General features: G+C 37.5%; 1 protein-coding gene across 3 annotated transcripts in view; it reads right to left on the minus strand.

Moving 5' to 3' along the window:
• LOC122791664 overlaps positions 1 to 15,356 on the minus strand; it is a 384,215-nt gene that overhangs the window by 20,122 nt on the left and 348,737 nt on the right. For all 3 annotated transcript variants that reach the window (XM_044059492.1, XM_044059493.1, XM_044059489.1), the window contains 2 exons: positions 7,833 to 8,345; positions 1 to 61 (listed from right to left, as the gene is read on the minus strand). The exon at positions 1 to 61 is cut by the window's left edge and continues 48 nt beyond it. In XM_044059492.1, coding sequence (XP_043915427.1) covers positions 1 to 61; positions 7,833 to 8,345 — 574 coding nt within the window. The remainder of the gene's footprint in view (positions 62 to 7,832; positions 8,346 to 15,356) is intronic.

Genomic DNA, 15,356 nt, shown 5'->3' on the forward strand with positions numbered 1-15,356 from the left:
TTACACTCTGACCATGTTTACATTGTTTCCTAGGTGGACACTGCACATTTTCACATCCAGGCTGAAAAAAAGGTCAAAAAGCCTTTGTCAGTGGCATAATCCATTCAAAGTGCTCAACTAATTTTCCAAAATATGATAGGCAGTACTATACAAACACACTTTGTAATGAAATATCCAATGCCACTTTTAAATCTGAGAACAAAAAGTGAACTGCACAAATGGTACAATATGGTGAAAAGCAGTACTGAAATATAAATGACAAATAAATCAAACAAGTATCTTCCCTCTCCCACAGGGACATCATGAGTCTTATCATACAGAACTGCCAAAATTAGACTGAGTTAAACAATTGAATCACACAGTAATTCCAAGGGTTTGACTGTACAGGGCTCCTTATGGCCTTAATGGTTGTTTGCCTAGTATCTACCTATGAACCTATAAATCTGTTCTAGTTGGCTAAGGTGCCCAGATCTAATTTTGATGTTGTGACACATATCTCTAGGGTGTGCAAGACTTTTCAGACGTTATTTATAGCTGGGGATGCACTATATGTCACATGGAAGGTAGCAAATCAAGATACAGAAATTGCTTTTTCGCCTCTACTATGACTGCCACCTAGGATGCTGGATCAGTTGAGACTAATGGAAGACACGATTCAATCATTGTCTCCCCACTTACAAATTCCATGACCTTATATCAGCTGCAAGGCATTGTTTTACAGGTACTTTGTACTAATGTTACTAGAACTTTGGGAATAAACCATGTGACAAGCTACAGCTATTGCGACAAATTACAACTGAATATCATTAAGGGCAGTTTACTCTAGATTCTAGTCATTATTATTTCATGCCAATATCCATCCATCCACAACCCCTTTTCTCACATGGGGCTGATGTGTGACAATCAACACGATCCGAAGTTCACACGGGCAGGTGGCTAGCTCTGCAGCAGTTCTTCTTCCATACTACACAATCACACCTATAACCAATTTGGAGTGTCCAATCCACTTACTGCATGTCTTTGAAATGTGGAAGGAAAGTGGAGCAGCTGCAGAAAACCCATGCAAACAGGGGCATGCAAACCATGTACAGAAGTTACCCAGCCTAGAATTGAACTACAGAACATCAAGCTGTGAGGTGATGATGCTGTCTGCTGTACCACTGATACCCCCTTATAATGTGTAGCTATTTCTGTCATCATTAGAACTATCACCAGTCCTGATCAGATTACACTTAACCAGAAAACGGAATGCAACAATCAGACTACAACTCAAACTTTGCAGCTTGCTTCTTTGTTCTAAGAGTGGTTCATTCTCTGTTTTCCAATGTGTTTCCAGTGGAGAACAAAAACAAAAAATTCAGAAGGACTTTGAGTCTCCATTTAATGATATTCATAATAAAATTGTTTGCTAGGCTCATGTTTAAACTTCTAAAGTCTCGCTGTCCACTACCCTATGTACTGCAGTTCTGCATTTTTTCTTGGAACAATTGCCTGTCTTTATGAAGTATCCGTGAAAGTTTAATCAAGGAACTTGTGTGCTATAAGTCTGTACAAAGTGATTTGACCCGAGTTCTTCTGGACACTGCAGAGTTTGCCTCATTTGTTTAAACAGTGCCCTGTAATACTATTATGATTTGCATCAGGTGCTTTGTCATCACCATGGCTTTAAAAGAATGTCTGCAGGAAATGGAGTGAAATGAGAACATCGTTTTTGCTTCACTTTTGCATTCATGGAGTATTTTTAAACCAGATTAAGGATGTTGTGATTATTTACAGGCAGCATGTACTTGTTAGAGCATAGATTGTAGTAATGCAGCTGTAGCCAATATGCCCATAACAATGTATGAAGTACATGGTCAGTGACATGTTCTGACTTACTAAATTCAAATTCAGTTTCTATTTACTGAAGAGACAGAATTCAAAGCACTGAAAAAAATGTTAAAACAATATGATTAAAATTAAAATTTACAAACTTTAAAAAGTTTTGGCTGGGGCAAAATAAATACCATAAGAGGAGAATATTAAAATAAAAGATCAGATAGATGGGTCTTCAGTGACCTTTTTAAGCTAGACAGTTTGGGAGACAGTAATACCCATTGATGAAGAATGTTCTAGAGGAAGGCTGATAACAGAAAGGCACAAGCATCATAAGAATCTAAATGATGCTAGGAACTTCCTAATGACTTGAAGGAAAAGTAACATAAAAATCAAACTGGGTTATACAGACCCAGAACTATATCTGGTGAGACGGACCCATATTATGTAGGGTCTAACAGACTGCCATAAAAACTCTAAAGGTAATACGAGACCATTATAACAAGTCAGCACAAGACTGGTGTAGTTGGTAAGTGAGCTTCACAGTTCTGCATAAAGTGCAAATTATCAGGTTCTGTGTTAGGAAGCCCTTGGTAATGGAAACTGCAGTAAACCGATGTCAGTCTGTTGCAGAAAAACACAAAATTATCAACAAATTCCAAACTATCACCACCATAAATGACTACAGGATTTAAAATTGGTGAGTCCAATTGCCTCAAAGTTGTATGAGTTGACATGGACTTTGGATGCATTCTAAGTCCTTGTCAGAAGAATTCACAGAAGACAACTTCTCTGGAAAAAAAAGGAGAGGCAAAGTTGAGACTCGTTAACATAAATGCGGTATTTTTAAGCTATCCCATGACTGAGCTCACCCAGTGGAAGGAGGTAAACATAAAAAGAAATAAAGGGCCCAAACGTACTATACTGTAGGCTGGAAAATGATCCTGGATGATATTCTTATTCTTTATATTCAATGCTGAACAAAGATCAAGACATACTAGCAAGGACAAATGAAATTAATCTCTACCCATGAGGACATCATTCATGACCCTAGTGAGGCTTATTTGTGTATTATGTCTTGTGTGGAAAACAAACTAGAATGGATCGTAAATTTAATACTCCAGTCAAATCAGATCATTATGTGAGCAATAACATTACCAATAATGACAAAGTTAGAAATTAGAAGGTAATTACCAAGACTGTCGGAGATCACAGGGCCTTTATCAAAGCAAAGGGAGAACGCACATTATTCATCACAAACACACTTAAAAAAGTGAAACAGCTTATGTCTCTGCTTTTGCAAGTGTGTACCAATATGGTTGAGCATCTGTGTTTTTCATAACATCTTCACCTGCAGCCATACATTTTCTCCCCCTTCTTTATAATGCCATTAACTCAAACCTCATTTCCAAGTGAAATTTCATTTTTCAGACCATTTGACTGCTGAGCTACTGCCTCCCTCTCCTCTCTTCTTGAAATCATATTCTTCCCACCCTTGTGGACCACTGAAACACATCCATGTCCCTTATGAGAGGTGAGCCCCTCTCTTCAGGAACAGAGTATCTTGTTGCATTTTCCATATGAGACTACCGCCCATATTCTGGCATTAAAGTCAAGTGGCTGACATCATATATGCAACCTAGACAAAAGATTGTTCTTTTACGTATGCTGGGCATTGGCACTCAAACCTTGGCAGAGCATGCATGTGTCATCCTTTGCATCACTGCACTTGAAGATATATCACAGTCTATATCCCCAAATAGTAAAGGAAGTGTAGACTGCATTGCAATCAGATCTGGGTACCTGCCTCCACTGGGAGGTATGTAGTTGCATCCACTATCCCATGTTCCACCCTCCGAGGAGATGAGACAAAATATCCTCTACTTTCCTTCTCCGGACCACAACTACTCCAGCTCTTGAACTGCTTATTGTAATTCAGTCATCTTTGTGGCAGTCAAGGCTCTATCGCTGTATGACACAGAATAGGTTAATTTTGCATATTAAGTTCCAGTCATTCAGCATTCTTCCTGTATTCAACAAATTATGCTCCAAGCAGCATATTAAAATAATAGAAAACCTACACAAGATAGAAATGGATGATGAAAGAATAATAAAAAAGAGCATTGTATTACTTTCCTGAATAAACTAATGTCATTCTTCTATAATGATATACATGCGCACATGCGCACACACAGACACACACACACACACACACACACACACACACACACACACACACACACACACACACACACACACATATGCATATGCACAAATGCACCTGAGCATACACACAGTCACCCATACATTTGCACATGCCTGTGGACAGAAGTGCTCTCTCACACACACACACACACACACACACACACACACACACACACACACACACACACACACACGCACAAATGCATAAATGCACCTGAGTATACACACTGTCACATATCCATTTTCTTGCATGTGCATGCACACATATGCCTGTGCACGCAAGGGTGCTCACACACACACACACACACACACACACACACACACACACACACACACACACACACACACACACACACACACACCTGCATGCACATATACATAGTAAATGTAAATAAAATGTGTACTGCTCCCACGTTAATGTGTATGCATGGGTATGCCCACACATACATAACAAGGTAGTGTCGGCTACACTAACATCTTCCATGCAGAAGAAAAGAAGCAGTTATCTCTTCATTCTTTAAGCTGTTAAGAAGATAATAAACACAAAATACTGCAAATTTCTATATTGTCTGAACCTCAAGATAGAAAACCTGAATCTAATTGCAGTTAGCAGATTTAAAAACAGCAATTATTTTCATGTAGCATCTAAGATTTTGAAGAGTAAATCTCAGTTGAAGCTAAACAGTATTGTACAAAAATATATGCAAATCTCACTTTGTCAGGTAGTCATTTCATGTCAAAAATGTACCCCTGAAAAAATAGAAGCATTCTGGCAAAACTAGCTCTTGGATGCAGAATCATGCCTCTCAATGTGAAGACATTGAAAACAGGAACAAAGGTCCTTGAAAAGCAGGCACATCGAGCCAATAATCTGCAAATTTAATTAGCATAAAATCTGAATGCCAAATAAGACATGGCTTTTCCTGCTTTCAGTACGAATGTGGGATATTTATTAGTCAGGAACAATTTTAAAAACCAGACTGACCAAAATGATGGTGACATAGAGCCACTTTATCAAGGAGACCGTGTAAGATCTGTAGACTTGAATGAATTATACTGCAAAACTCTACCACACAAGGTTAATATTTGTGTTTCTGAAAATGGGAGATGTAAGATGTGTGTTCTCTTTCTTTAAATTATTGGTGTCACTGGTATGTTGGTCATGTAGTCTGGCTTTCTGTGTTTTAGACCACTTTAAAAATCTTGTGTCATGAGGGGGATTCAGAAAACTGTGTGAAGGGGTAAATCAAATTTGACACTAAAGACACAAAATAGCTCATCAGGCCTGAAAATAGAACTGTTCCTCTAAAACAGGAACAGTTGAGAGCTCTGCAAATGACTCACAGATTAAACACCATAGTAATGAAGTTTGACAAATGTTTTTGTATGGTTGTTTCTGTGTTTTGTCACTTATCTCCCTGGTTGGGTCCATATATGCATCTGATATTGAAGTTTTGCTTTTCTGTCTGTACCATATTTACCTTATTTGGCATTTATACAAATATAAATACTTAACAGACCATCTCATAATCTGAGTGTTTTAGCTAAACTCTCTAGTCAAGCTACAGTGATGAGTCCAGTCATAAGCCAGTGCACATTCAAATGCCAATTAACTTAAATACTATCTATATATTCATATATATATCTATATATATCTATATATAGATATATATATGTATATATTATATATATATATTTTTTTTTTACTGAACAGCACTGCATATCTCTTTGATGAAAGGAAAGATTACAAGTATGCTTTTATAGATATTTTGGATTTTGATGTGGTCTTTCTAATTGTTTTTTGTGTGTTTCTGATCTGGGATATCTGCTAATAAAGTAATTGTATTTATTTAATATTTTAGAAACTTCATTTAGATGGTTCTTCTGCAGATTGTGATGTGCAACCTGAAGATTCTGATGCTGACTCCCATTTTTGGGGTTAAATTCAAATTCAAATTCAGGTTTATTAAAGTGCATATTTGCTAAGCACAATAAGGTAACAATATAATAAAATTAAAATGCTAAAGCAAATTAATCCTCATGCATATGTCAAACAGATATATTTTAAGGGATCTCTTAAAAACTAGTAAGGGACATGGTCATCCTCAATCACCTTAGTAAGAGGCTCCAAACATGGTCCTGCGTAAGCAAAAGAACACTGAACAGATTATTTTAGCCAGACCCTGAAATCTTTAAAAGTGCATGGGTGAAATAGCAGAGGGCATAGGCAAGTGGGCACCTGACATGTAGCTCCACATGCTAAGGATGGCCAATATCACACTGGACAAGATGATCCAAGATTTGGATCTTGTAAGCAGCATGTGACTGAAGTGGCCGTCAGTGTAAGTTCAGCAAAACTAGTGTAATATGATGGTAACATGATACCCCAGTAAAAAGCCAGGCTGCAGAATTTTGTGTCCAATATAGACAGTCAAGTTCAGAGTCTGGAAATCTCAGGTATGTGATATTACAGTAGTCCATCCTAGAGGTGATCAAAGCAGGGACCACCACAGAAAGATCTGTTGATTAATAGGGTTCTTAATAAAGGAGGTATTTCTCATATGAAAACATGGACTTGAGAGCAGCAGACACCGATTCAATAGGGTTTAGCTGATTGTCAATTATAAACCCTAAATTTTGTACTTCAGTGGGCAAAACTGCAACAGGTGAATAATAAATGGAGACATGAATAGCTATCACCACTGTCTTGGAGGTGTTGAGTGTCAACCAAATATTAACCATCTGATTATAAATGTATTCCAAATCTGAAGCTATTCTTGTTTAAGACAGACATAGAATCTCAGGAAATAAGGGGGTATAGCTCTGTATAATCAGCATTACAATGGACCATCATTTAACACCTCCAAGTGGCAGTATATACACAGTGAAAAGCGACAGGTCCAAAACTGGGTCCTGAGGAACCCCTATGTCAGAAAGAAGGGAGAGGGTCTGATAACTCTAAACACACCATTTTGAATGTGACCAGAAATATAGGAAATAAACCATTTCAACACTATGTGATTTGTGACTCAAATATGACACAAATGGCCTAATAGGATCACATGATCTACCATGATCTACCATGTGAAATCCTAAAGAAAGATATAAAAAGACTAAGACACAATAGCAATGCCAGTCTCTCATTCCAAGAAGATAATTAAAGCATACTGCATGGCCCAAATCCCACGAGGTTCAACTGCCACAAGAATAACCTCATAATTGCATCAAGCAAAGGTTGGGTAATAAATGCCAGATCAATATCATGGAGTATGCCTGGTATAATAAAGGGCTTGTTCTTGATCCACTTGGGCCTCAAGCACATCATCCTGCCCTTGAGAGGTCACACCTACCTGTCCCAGATAAAAACAGGAATCTTCAGGTACATGACAAAGAACCATATTGTGAGTGTAACTAAATGTGTTACCCCATGGTGGCCTCTACCTATGGCAAGAATCAGTCCAGACCTATACCCTGCAAGTTCTCAACATTAATTATTCAGAACATCACCTCTGTTTCTTTTACTGATAACCAGACTCCTGCAGGTAAAAATAACACTCAAAAGTATCTGGGAAAGCAGAAAAGACCTCAGAGTTAACAAGATATTGCTTATATGATTAGAAAACACAACATCACTAATTTCAGAATTTATAATAAATTACCAGAAGATGTAAAAATGGCAAGTACACTCTGAGGAATGAACATTCAGAAAAGCTGATAAAGCTAACCAGGATAACCAAACAAGATACTTATATTCTCAGGTGCAAGGTCATAAAAACATTTGGTGGATTTACATGTATTTTTGTTGAAGGTACCTGTGGTGGAGGTCCTGAGTGGGCTGGCCATTCTGTGGATGGTGATGTCTTTTTTGGTGGTTGATTCCGTTGAGGGGGTTCTGTTTCTGGTGGTGGAATTTCTTCTATAGGTTCTGTATTAGCTGGTTCTGAGTGGGCTGGCCATTCTATAGGTGGTGATATCTCTTTTCCTGGAGGAAACCAACGTGGGCCCCCTGTTTCTGGTGGTGGAATTATTTTTGTTGGTGTTGCTTTGCCTGGCCAAGGTAATGTTGGATAGACTTGTTTTTCTTTGGTTGGTGAAGGTCCTACTGATGGCATCAATGGTGGAGGGACTGCTGTTTCTAATGGCTCAATTACTTGCTTAGTTGTTGGTTCAGCTGGTTGAGGTGGGTTCCCTTCAGGTGGTGATGGTTCTTCTGGATGATGTGGTATTGTATAAACTGGTGGCTCTCCAGGTCCAGTTGATGGCAATGGCTGTGGTGCTTTTGTAGGAATTTCCTGAGGTGGATTTTCCACAGGAGGTTGTGGTACCTGAAAGAGAACAATTGATGCATGCTAATGTCATTAGGAAGTTGCTGGTAATAGTTCAACTCAGTAAAATAACTTTATTGCACGTCTCTCCCAAACAGACTATTACAAAATAATTGCTGTAATTCTGGACATAGAGCCTATAGTAAAGCTAATACTGAGTTCATTATGGATTTTCAGCATATTGCGGTCCCTCATGTCAGTAAAGAGCAGAGTAATGTGATATGACTAATCAGTATCATTTTTGCAGACAGTTTTCTTGCTGCTATTAGAAATTAATCATATTTTTGTCTTTCCATAGGATTTTCATTGGTTCGATGCTAGAAATGAAATACCATACAATTTGGTGGTTATCACAGAATCATTTTCACACAGCAAGAAATGTCATAGGATTTAGTACAGTCAGACTGGCAGGGATCTGTGATGCAGAGACCTTGTACTCAGCAAAAAAAAAAAAAAAAAAATAGGGGAACTGAATATGGACAACCCCCCACCCCTTTCAATGACATCTGTTTAGCTGAAAAAATTTAGTCAGCTATACAGAGGTTGACAGGTATTAGGGATTTTTCACAATTTTCAGAGTTGGGAAATAAGCCCTTTCTCTGACATTGTGTAAGCTCAGAGTTAGTACTTATAATTAGGGGTGCAAATGGCTTGGCCTCCTGCAAAAAGCAATGTTTTAGGTTATTTTCAAAACTTGCATTATGCATCACTGACCCCTTTTTTCTGCTCATGAGTAGTACTGTGTCAATATTGTCCCATTGTGGGCTCCATGTTTATATCTATAATGTAATGTGTTTTAAGACTCTTTTAGTTTTCCCAATGTAATAATTTTTGCATGTAGAACAGATAGCTATGTACACTACATTCTCACTGTGACAACTGAAATATTTGTTAGCCCAAAAGGTCTGTCCCAAATGTTCCATTGTGACAAAGGATGAATTACTGATAAACCTACATTGTTTGCAATCTTTACATGCAAACGTGCCCTTTTTGTTGCTAACCATCCTGTCATTGCGTTTATCTAACCTGTTAGATGTTTCTAACATCTGCTTGATGTTTGTCACCTTCTTGTATGTGAACTTTGGTGATGGACCCAAAGATGTTAACAACTGTCACAGTGAGACTGCAGTGTACATAGCTATCTGTTCTACATGCAAAAATTATTACATTGGGAAAACTAAAAGAGTCTTCAAACGTAGGATTTATGAGCATGTCTTAGCTATAAAGAAAAAAGATAAAAACAATTCTTTAGCTAGACATGCACTTTCCTGTACAGATTTCAAGAAATTTGAATTTTTTTGTTTTAGATTACGTTGAGAAGGGAACATTCATAGGTGATACGAACAATAAATTGGAACAAAAGGAGGCTTTGTGGCAGCTCCTGTTTGGAGCTGATGTATTCCCAGGGTTGAATGAGGTCATCAATATAAAGTGTTTTCTTATGTATAGCTAATATGAATTCACATGTAAAAACTTATTTACACAATGGATGCACACATATGGTATATACACACGCATATATATATGTGTGTGTGCGCGCGTGTGTGTGTATATATAAACGTGGGCACACGTATGTTTGTGCACACGTACATGTATGCATATAAGTATATATATATATTTTTTTATTATTAACTTATATATATATTTTTTCATCATTAGTTTATCATTCATCTTTTTAAATTTGTTGTAGTTTTTTATAGTAAGAATTTAAATCATAACATTTGTTACATCATTTCCTGTAATTAAGTATTTATATGAGGGGTAGGTGATTGTTCTTGTTTTCTGATGAAGTTCACGTCATTAAAGTGGATGAAAGCGCTAAGTTTATTGTGTCTCATTGTGGTCTTTGGCTTTGATCATACGTTTTTTTCAGTTTGGCGTTTTATGGTGTGCTTTTTTAGTTTTTCAGTCTGTTTATAATGTAATGGAGTGACTGTAAACTGTTAAAATAACAATGTATTTAGACATATACAACACATTTTGAGTTATCTCTGCTTAATATCAGAGCTTTAGCCGGCTAACATCTATCTGAAATCAGCTGGATGTATAAGTGAATTTAAGTACACTTTTATCTGCTCTTTTGCATATAGTACTGTATTTAATTTATTTATTTGTGTTTTTCACTGAATATTAACTCAAGTGAAATTGTGGCTGTCTCTCTACAGAGTACTTTTTAGAATTCCTGTGTAGCCATTGACAGAAGTGGGGGTAGTTACAGCTCATCATTGACATTCTGTCTTCCCTTATATAAATGGTAAATTTTGAGTTATCTCTGCTTAATATCATAGCTTTGGCCGGCTAACATTTACCTGAAATCAGCTGGACATATAAGTGAAACTAAGTACACTTTTACCTGCTCTTTTGCATATAGTATTGTATTCAAATTATTTATTTGTGTTTTTCACTGAATATTAACTCAACTGAAGTTGTGGCTGTCTCTCTACAGAGAACTTTTTAGAATTTTTGTGTAGCCATTGGTAGCAGTGGGGGGTAGTTTCAGCTCATCACTGATATTCTTGCCTTATATAAGTGGTACATTTTGAGTTATCTCTGCTTAATATCAGAGCTTTGGCCGGCTAACATCTACCTGAAATCAGCTGGACGTATAAATGAATTTAAGTACACTTTTATCTGCTCTTTTGCATATAGTACAGTATTTAATTCATTTATTTGTGTTTTTCACTGAATATTAACACAACTGAAGTTGTGGCTGTCTCTCTACAGAGTACTTTTTAGAATTTCTGTGTAGCCATTGATAGCAGTGGGGGGGGGGTAGTTTCAGCTCATCGCTTACATTCTGTCTTGCCTTATATAAGTGGTATATTTTGAGTTATCTCTGCTTAATATCAGAACTTTGGCTGGCTAACATCTACCTGAAATCAGCTGGTCATATAACTGAATTTAAGTACACTTTTAGCTGCTCTTTTGCAAAAATTACTGTATTTAATTTATTTATCTGTGTTTTTCACTGAATAATAACTCAACTGAAGTTGTTGCTGTCCCTCTACAGAGTATTTTTTAAAATTTCTGTGTAGCCATTGATAGCAGTGGGGGGTAGTTTCAGCTCATCACTGACATTCTGTCTTGCCTTATATAAGTGGTACATTTTGAGTTATCTCTGCTTAATATCAGAGCTTTGGCTGGCTAACATCTACATGAAATCAGCTGGACGTATAAGTGAATTTAAGTACACTTTTATCTGCTCTTTTTCATATAGTACTGTATTTAATTTATTTATTTGTGTTTTTCACTGAATATTAACTCAAATGAAGTTGTGGCTGTCTCTCTACAGAGTACTATTTTGAATATCTGTGTAGCTATTGATAGCAGTGGGGTAGTTTCCGCTCATCACTAACATTCTTGCCTTATATAAGTGGTACATTTTGAGTTATCTCTACTTAATATCAGAGCTTTGGCCGGCTAACATCTACCTGAAATCAGCCGGACGTATAACTGAATTTAAGTACACTTTCAACTGCTCTTTTGCAAATAGTACTGTATTTAATTTATTTGTGTTTTTCACTGAATATTAACTTAACTGAAGTCGTGGTTGTCTCTCTACAGAGTACTTTTTAGAATTTCTGTGTAGCCATTGATAGCTTGACAGAGGATCAGTTAATTAATCAATGAGGCAGCGAAAGCCAACACACTCTGGCTAGGCTTATAAATGCCCTCGGGCAGATAGCGTAGTACCTGCCTATGAAACTATGAACAACAACTTGGCATCCTTCTTCAGTGATCTGGGTCACAGAAATGAATCATCTCTTTCACAGGTCCACAAAATATACTGAAGATTATAATTCAATCTCTAGAAAAGCGTCTTATGCTGTTACCGATGATCTTCAGAAATGTCAGTCGTTAACAGTTGGGGAGGCTTTTCATGTCCCCAGTGAAGACTCATAGCTTCTAAGAGTTTTACTTTCTAAGACTTATAAACCAATTTAAGCCTTGGATAGTCAATGACATATGTTTAAATATTTTGGCAATATTTTCATCTTGTTTATATTTTAATTTGTACAATGTTAAGAGCCATTATGTATTACTTAATTTCTCTTTGCCTCTGCTCTATATTTATTTAACGTCTAGGTGCAATTTTGTAATGCACCATGATACTTTTAGGATTAGTAACAACAGAAATAAAGATTTGACCGAATAATAATTCAGAAATCTGACTTATGGCAAGAGAAGAAAAGATGAGGAAAGGCATTATTAAGTAAAACTCAGATATAGTTTGGATTCAGATCAGGATGCAGCACAAAGTTGAAGAAAAAGACCAACCTGGCATTCTTAGACTTGGAGAAAGCATATAACAAGGTCCCAAGAAAGCTGATTTGGACATTCCTGTGATGGTTTGTAGTCCCAGAAGCATTGGTTGAATTGGCAAGGGCTATGTAAAAGGACCCAATGCCACAAGTATGAACAGCTTTTGGACTTAAAGAGGGGCTCCCACTAAGCATGGAAGTAGGTGTGTATCAAGGTTGAGGTCTGAGTCCACTGCTGTTCATATTAGTGATGGCCAATATTAGCAAACAGGACAGGGAAAGCAGATCAACAAAGCTATACAAACATCATGGCATTATATGCAGACTCCAAACAAGAACGTCAGCAAATGATAGGAAAATGGAATGCAAACATGCAAACCTGAAGGTTCGTGGGAGAAACTGAGTACAGACAAGGCAGTTGTCATGGCAGCAAATGGGGGAAATCATAGGAAGAAGTAATAAACTGAAAAACAAGAAAATAGGGGAACAAGTTAACAGCTTCAGATATCTGGGAGGTGTGGTTGAGGAGAAGGGAAGTATGAATGAGAGGGTCAAAGCAAGTATCAGGGGGTCTGCAGCCATCTGGCATAGTGTGTCAGGGGTATTGTGTGAAAGAAGAATGCCAAAGAAGCTGAGAAGTAAGGTGTTCAAAACAGTGGTGTGACCAGTATTACTGTATGGTACAGAAACCTGGGTGGTGAAGGCAGAGCAACTGAAGAAGCTTTAAGTGATGGAGATGAAGTGCCTGAGCTAGGTGGTAGGAAGCACACTGTGTGACAGATGAAGAAATAATGACATCAGAAAAGAAATCAAAGTAACACTAATTGGAAGAGAAGGTCAAAGAAAATGGGTTACGGTAGTTAGGGCACTTATGAAGGAAAGCATTAACAATTTGGGAGAGACTGGAAGAACATAAGAGATAAAAAGGGTGTCCAGCAAAGAGATGAATGGATTGCATGACAGAAGATCAACACCAATCGGGGGCGACTATCGAAGAAGGTAGGACAGTGGGATTGCGACAGATGACAAGACACCTTGACCCCATGTAGAAAATGCAAAAAAGGGGGTTGATGAGGATGAGGATGATGATTAATTTATACATTTCTTTATCAGTTAAGTAAACTGGTCATCATGGACCCTTTTCAGCAATGGTCTCTGCCACAGTATCAAAGGTAAAGGCCATACATTTGAACACTTTACAGAAGATAACTAGCCCCTATGTTTTTAGGATGTGAGAGGAAACCAAAATAACTTAAAATAATGTCAACTTAAGGTAAGCATGTAAAATATATACATTGAAATATTAGCCAAAGATCAGGAATGAACCCCGAAGCTGAGAGTCATAGATCATAATCACTAAGTCATTGTGCTACCAAGTTGTACGTACCTCACTCTGAATAAGATCAGGGCATAATAATAAAAGATACAGCATGCTGTGAGGGGCTTATATCCCTCCTCCTCCTCCTCACTTCTTTGCTATATATTGTAATCTCTGACATTAATTGCAAGTCTAGCAAATGCATTAGATGATTCACACTCACATTCATTCTCCAGGCAGCAACAATCCTAAACACTACTCATTTCCAAGGACTAAGGTTCAAACCTGCCAGGAGTGGTACTTGTGCTTTAATGTTTTTTCCATGTGTAACCAGTGACATTTCTAGGGTTGTGCATGTGATATGCATTTCACAGTATGGTTACTTGCTTCTGCCAATTAGGCAAGCCAACAAAAACGTTGCTCACTTGAGGCAAATGTATTCATTATCTCTTTGAGTTCCACTATGAAACTCAACGGAGCATGTTTCTATCCTGCACTCTCACTTTCATAGAAACTTGTGAGCTCAGGCATTCAGTTTCCCTGGCCTCAATTGTTTGTTATAGTGCTTGACCTGCTACATGATCCGAGGTCAAAAGTGTCATAGTGAGGGCTCTGTCCTACACTGCACAGCCAGTGAAGATGAGCCATTTGCATAGCTAGTTTTTCAGTATTGCCATTTAATAATTATGGGTTTTGATTTTTCAAAGTTGAATTATGCTACATATTATGTCTTTTCACTATGATCTTCATTGCAACTTTACACACAGCCACCTGTGCCCTTTAAAGATTAACTAATGTACAATAATCATTGTCTGTTGCATGCCTAATTGACAGAATATGGATGCATGCATTTAGAAATATTTTAATTGTGGTTATGTTATAGCTGACACATGAAATGCCTCGAGTGCTTGCTCACTTCAGTTTCAAAATTGATAGTTCTCATTTCATATGAAGCAATCGTTGTGGTTGAGCTAGATATGTCCAGAGTCCAGTGCGTGAGACACAGCTGTACTCACTCAAATGGTGCTAGTGACATAGCCCTGCATTCTCCACAGTTTTAACCAGGCAACCAACAGCCCAAAATCCATTTATCAGTTTCCAAATGGTAAAATTCGAGTGGCATATCTTAGAATTATTTGACTGAATATGTGAGATTTACTTTCTACCCAGTGCCCTCAGCTTGCTATACTGCCCACCTGAGTCTGGTATGGCGGTCACCATGTCAGACCCTTACCATAAACATTATCAGTCTTGTTCATTTGTGAGTGTTACAAGTGAGAAATATATTTACATTTTATTACTGACAGAAATAAATGAAAATCCTTTTGCTGTTCCATCGAAAAGAAATACCTTGAGCATGGCTTGTATGTTAAAAAACCTTTGCCAGTTTTTGTCAGTTTAATATTCTTCACCCCAGGCATGGATGTCTAA

This window comes from Protopterus annectens, chromosome 17.part0 (genome assembly GCF_019279795.1).
Source record: "Protopterus annectens isolate FY-2018-M chromosome 17.part0, PAN1.0, whole genome shotgun sequence".
Classification (NCBI taxonomy): Eukaryota; Metazoa; Chordata; order Ceratodontiformes; family Protopteridae; genus Protopterus; species Protopterus annectens.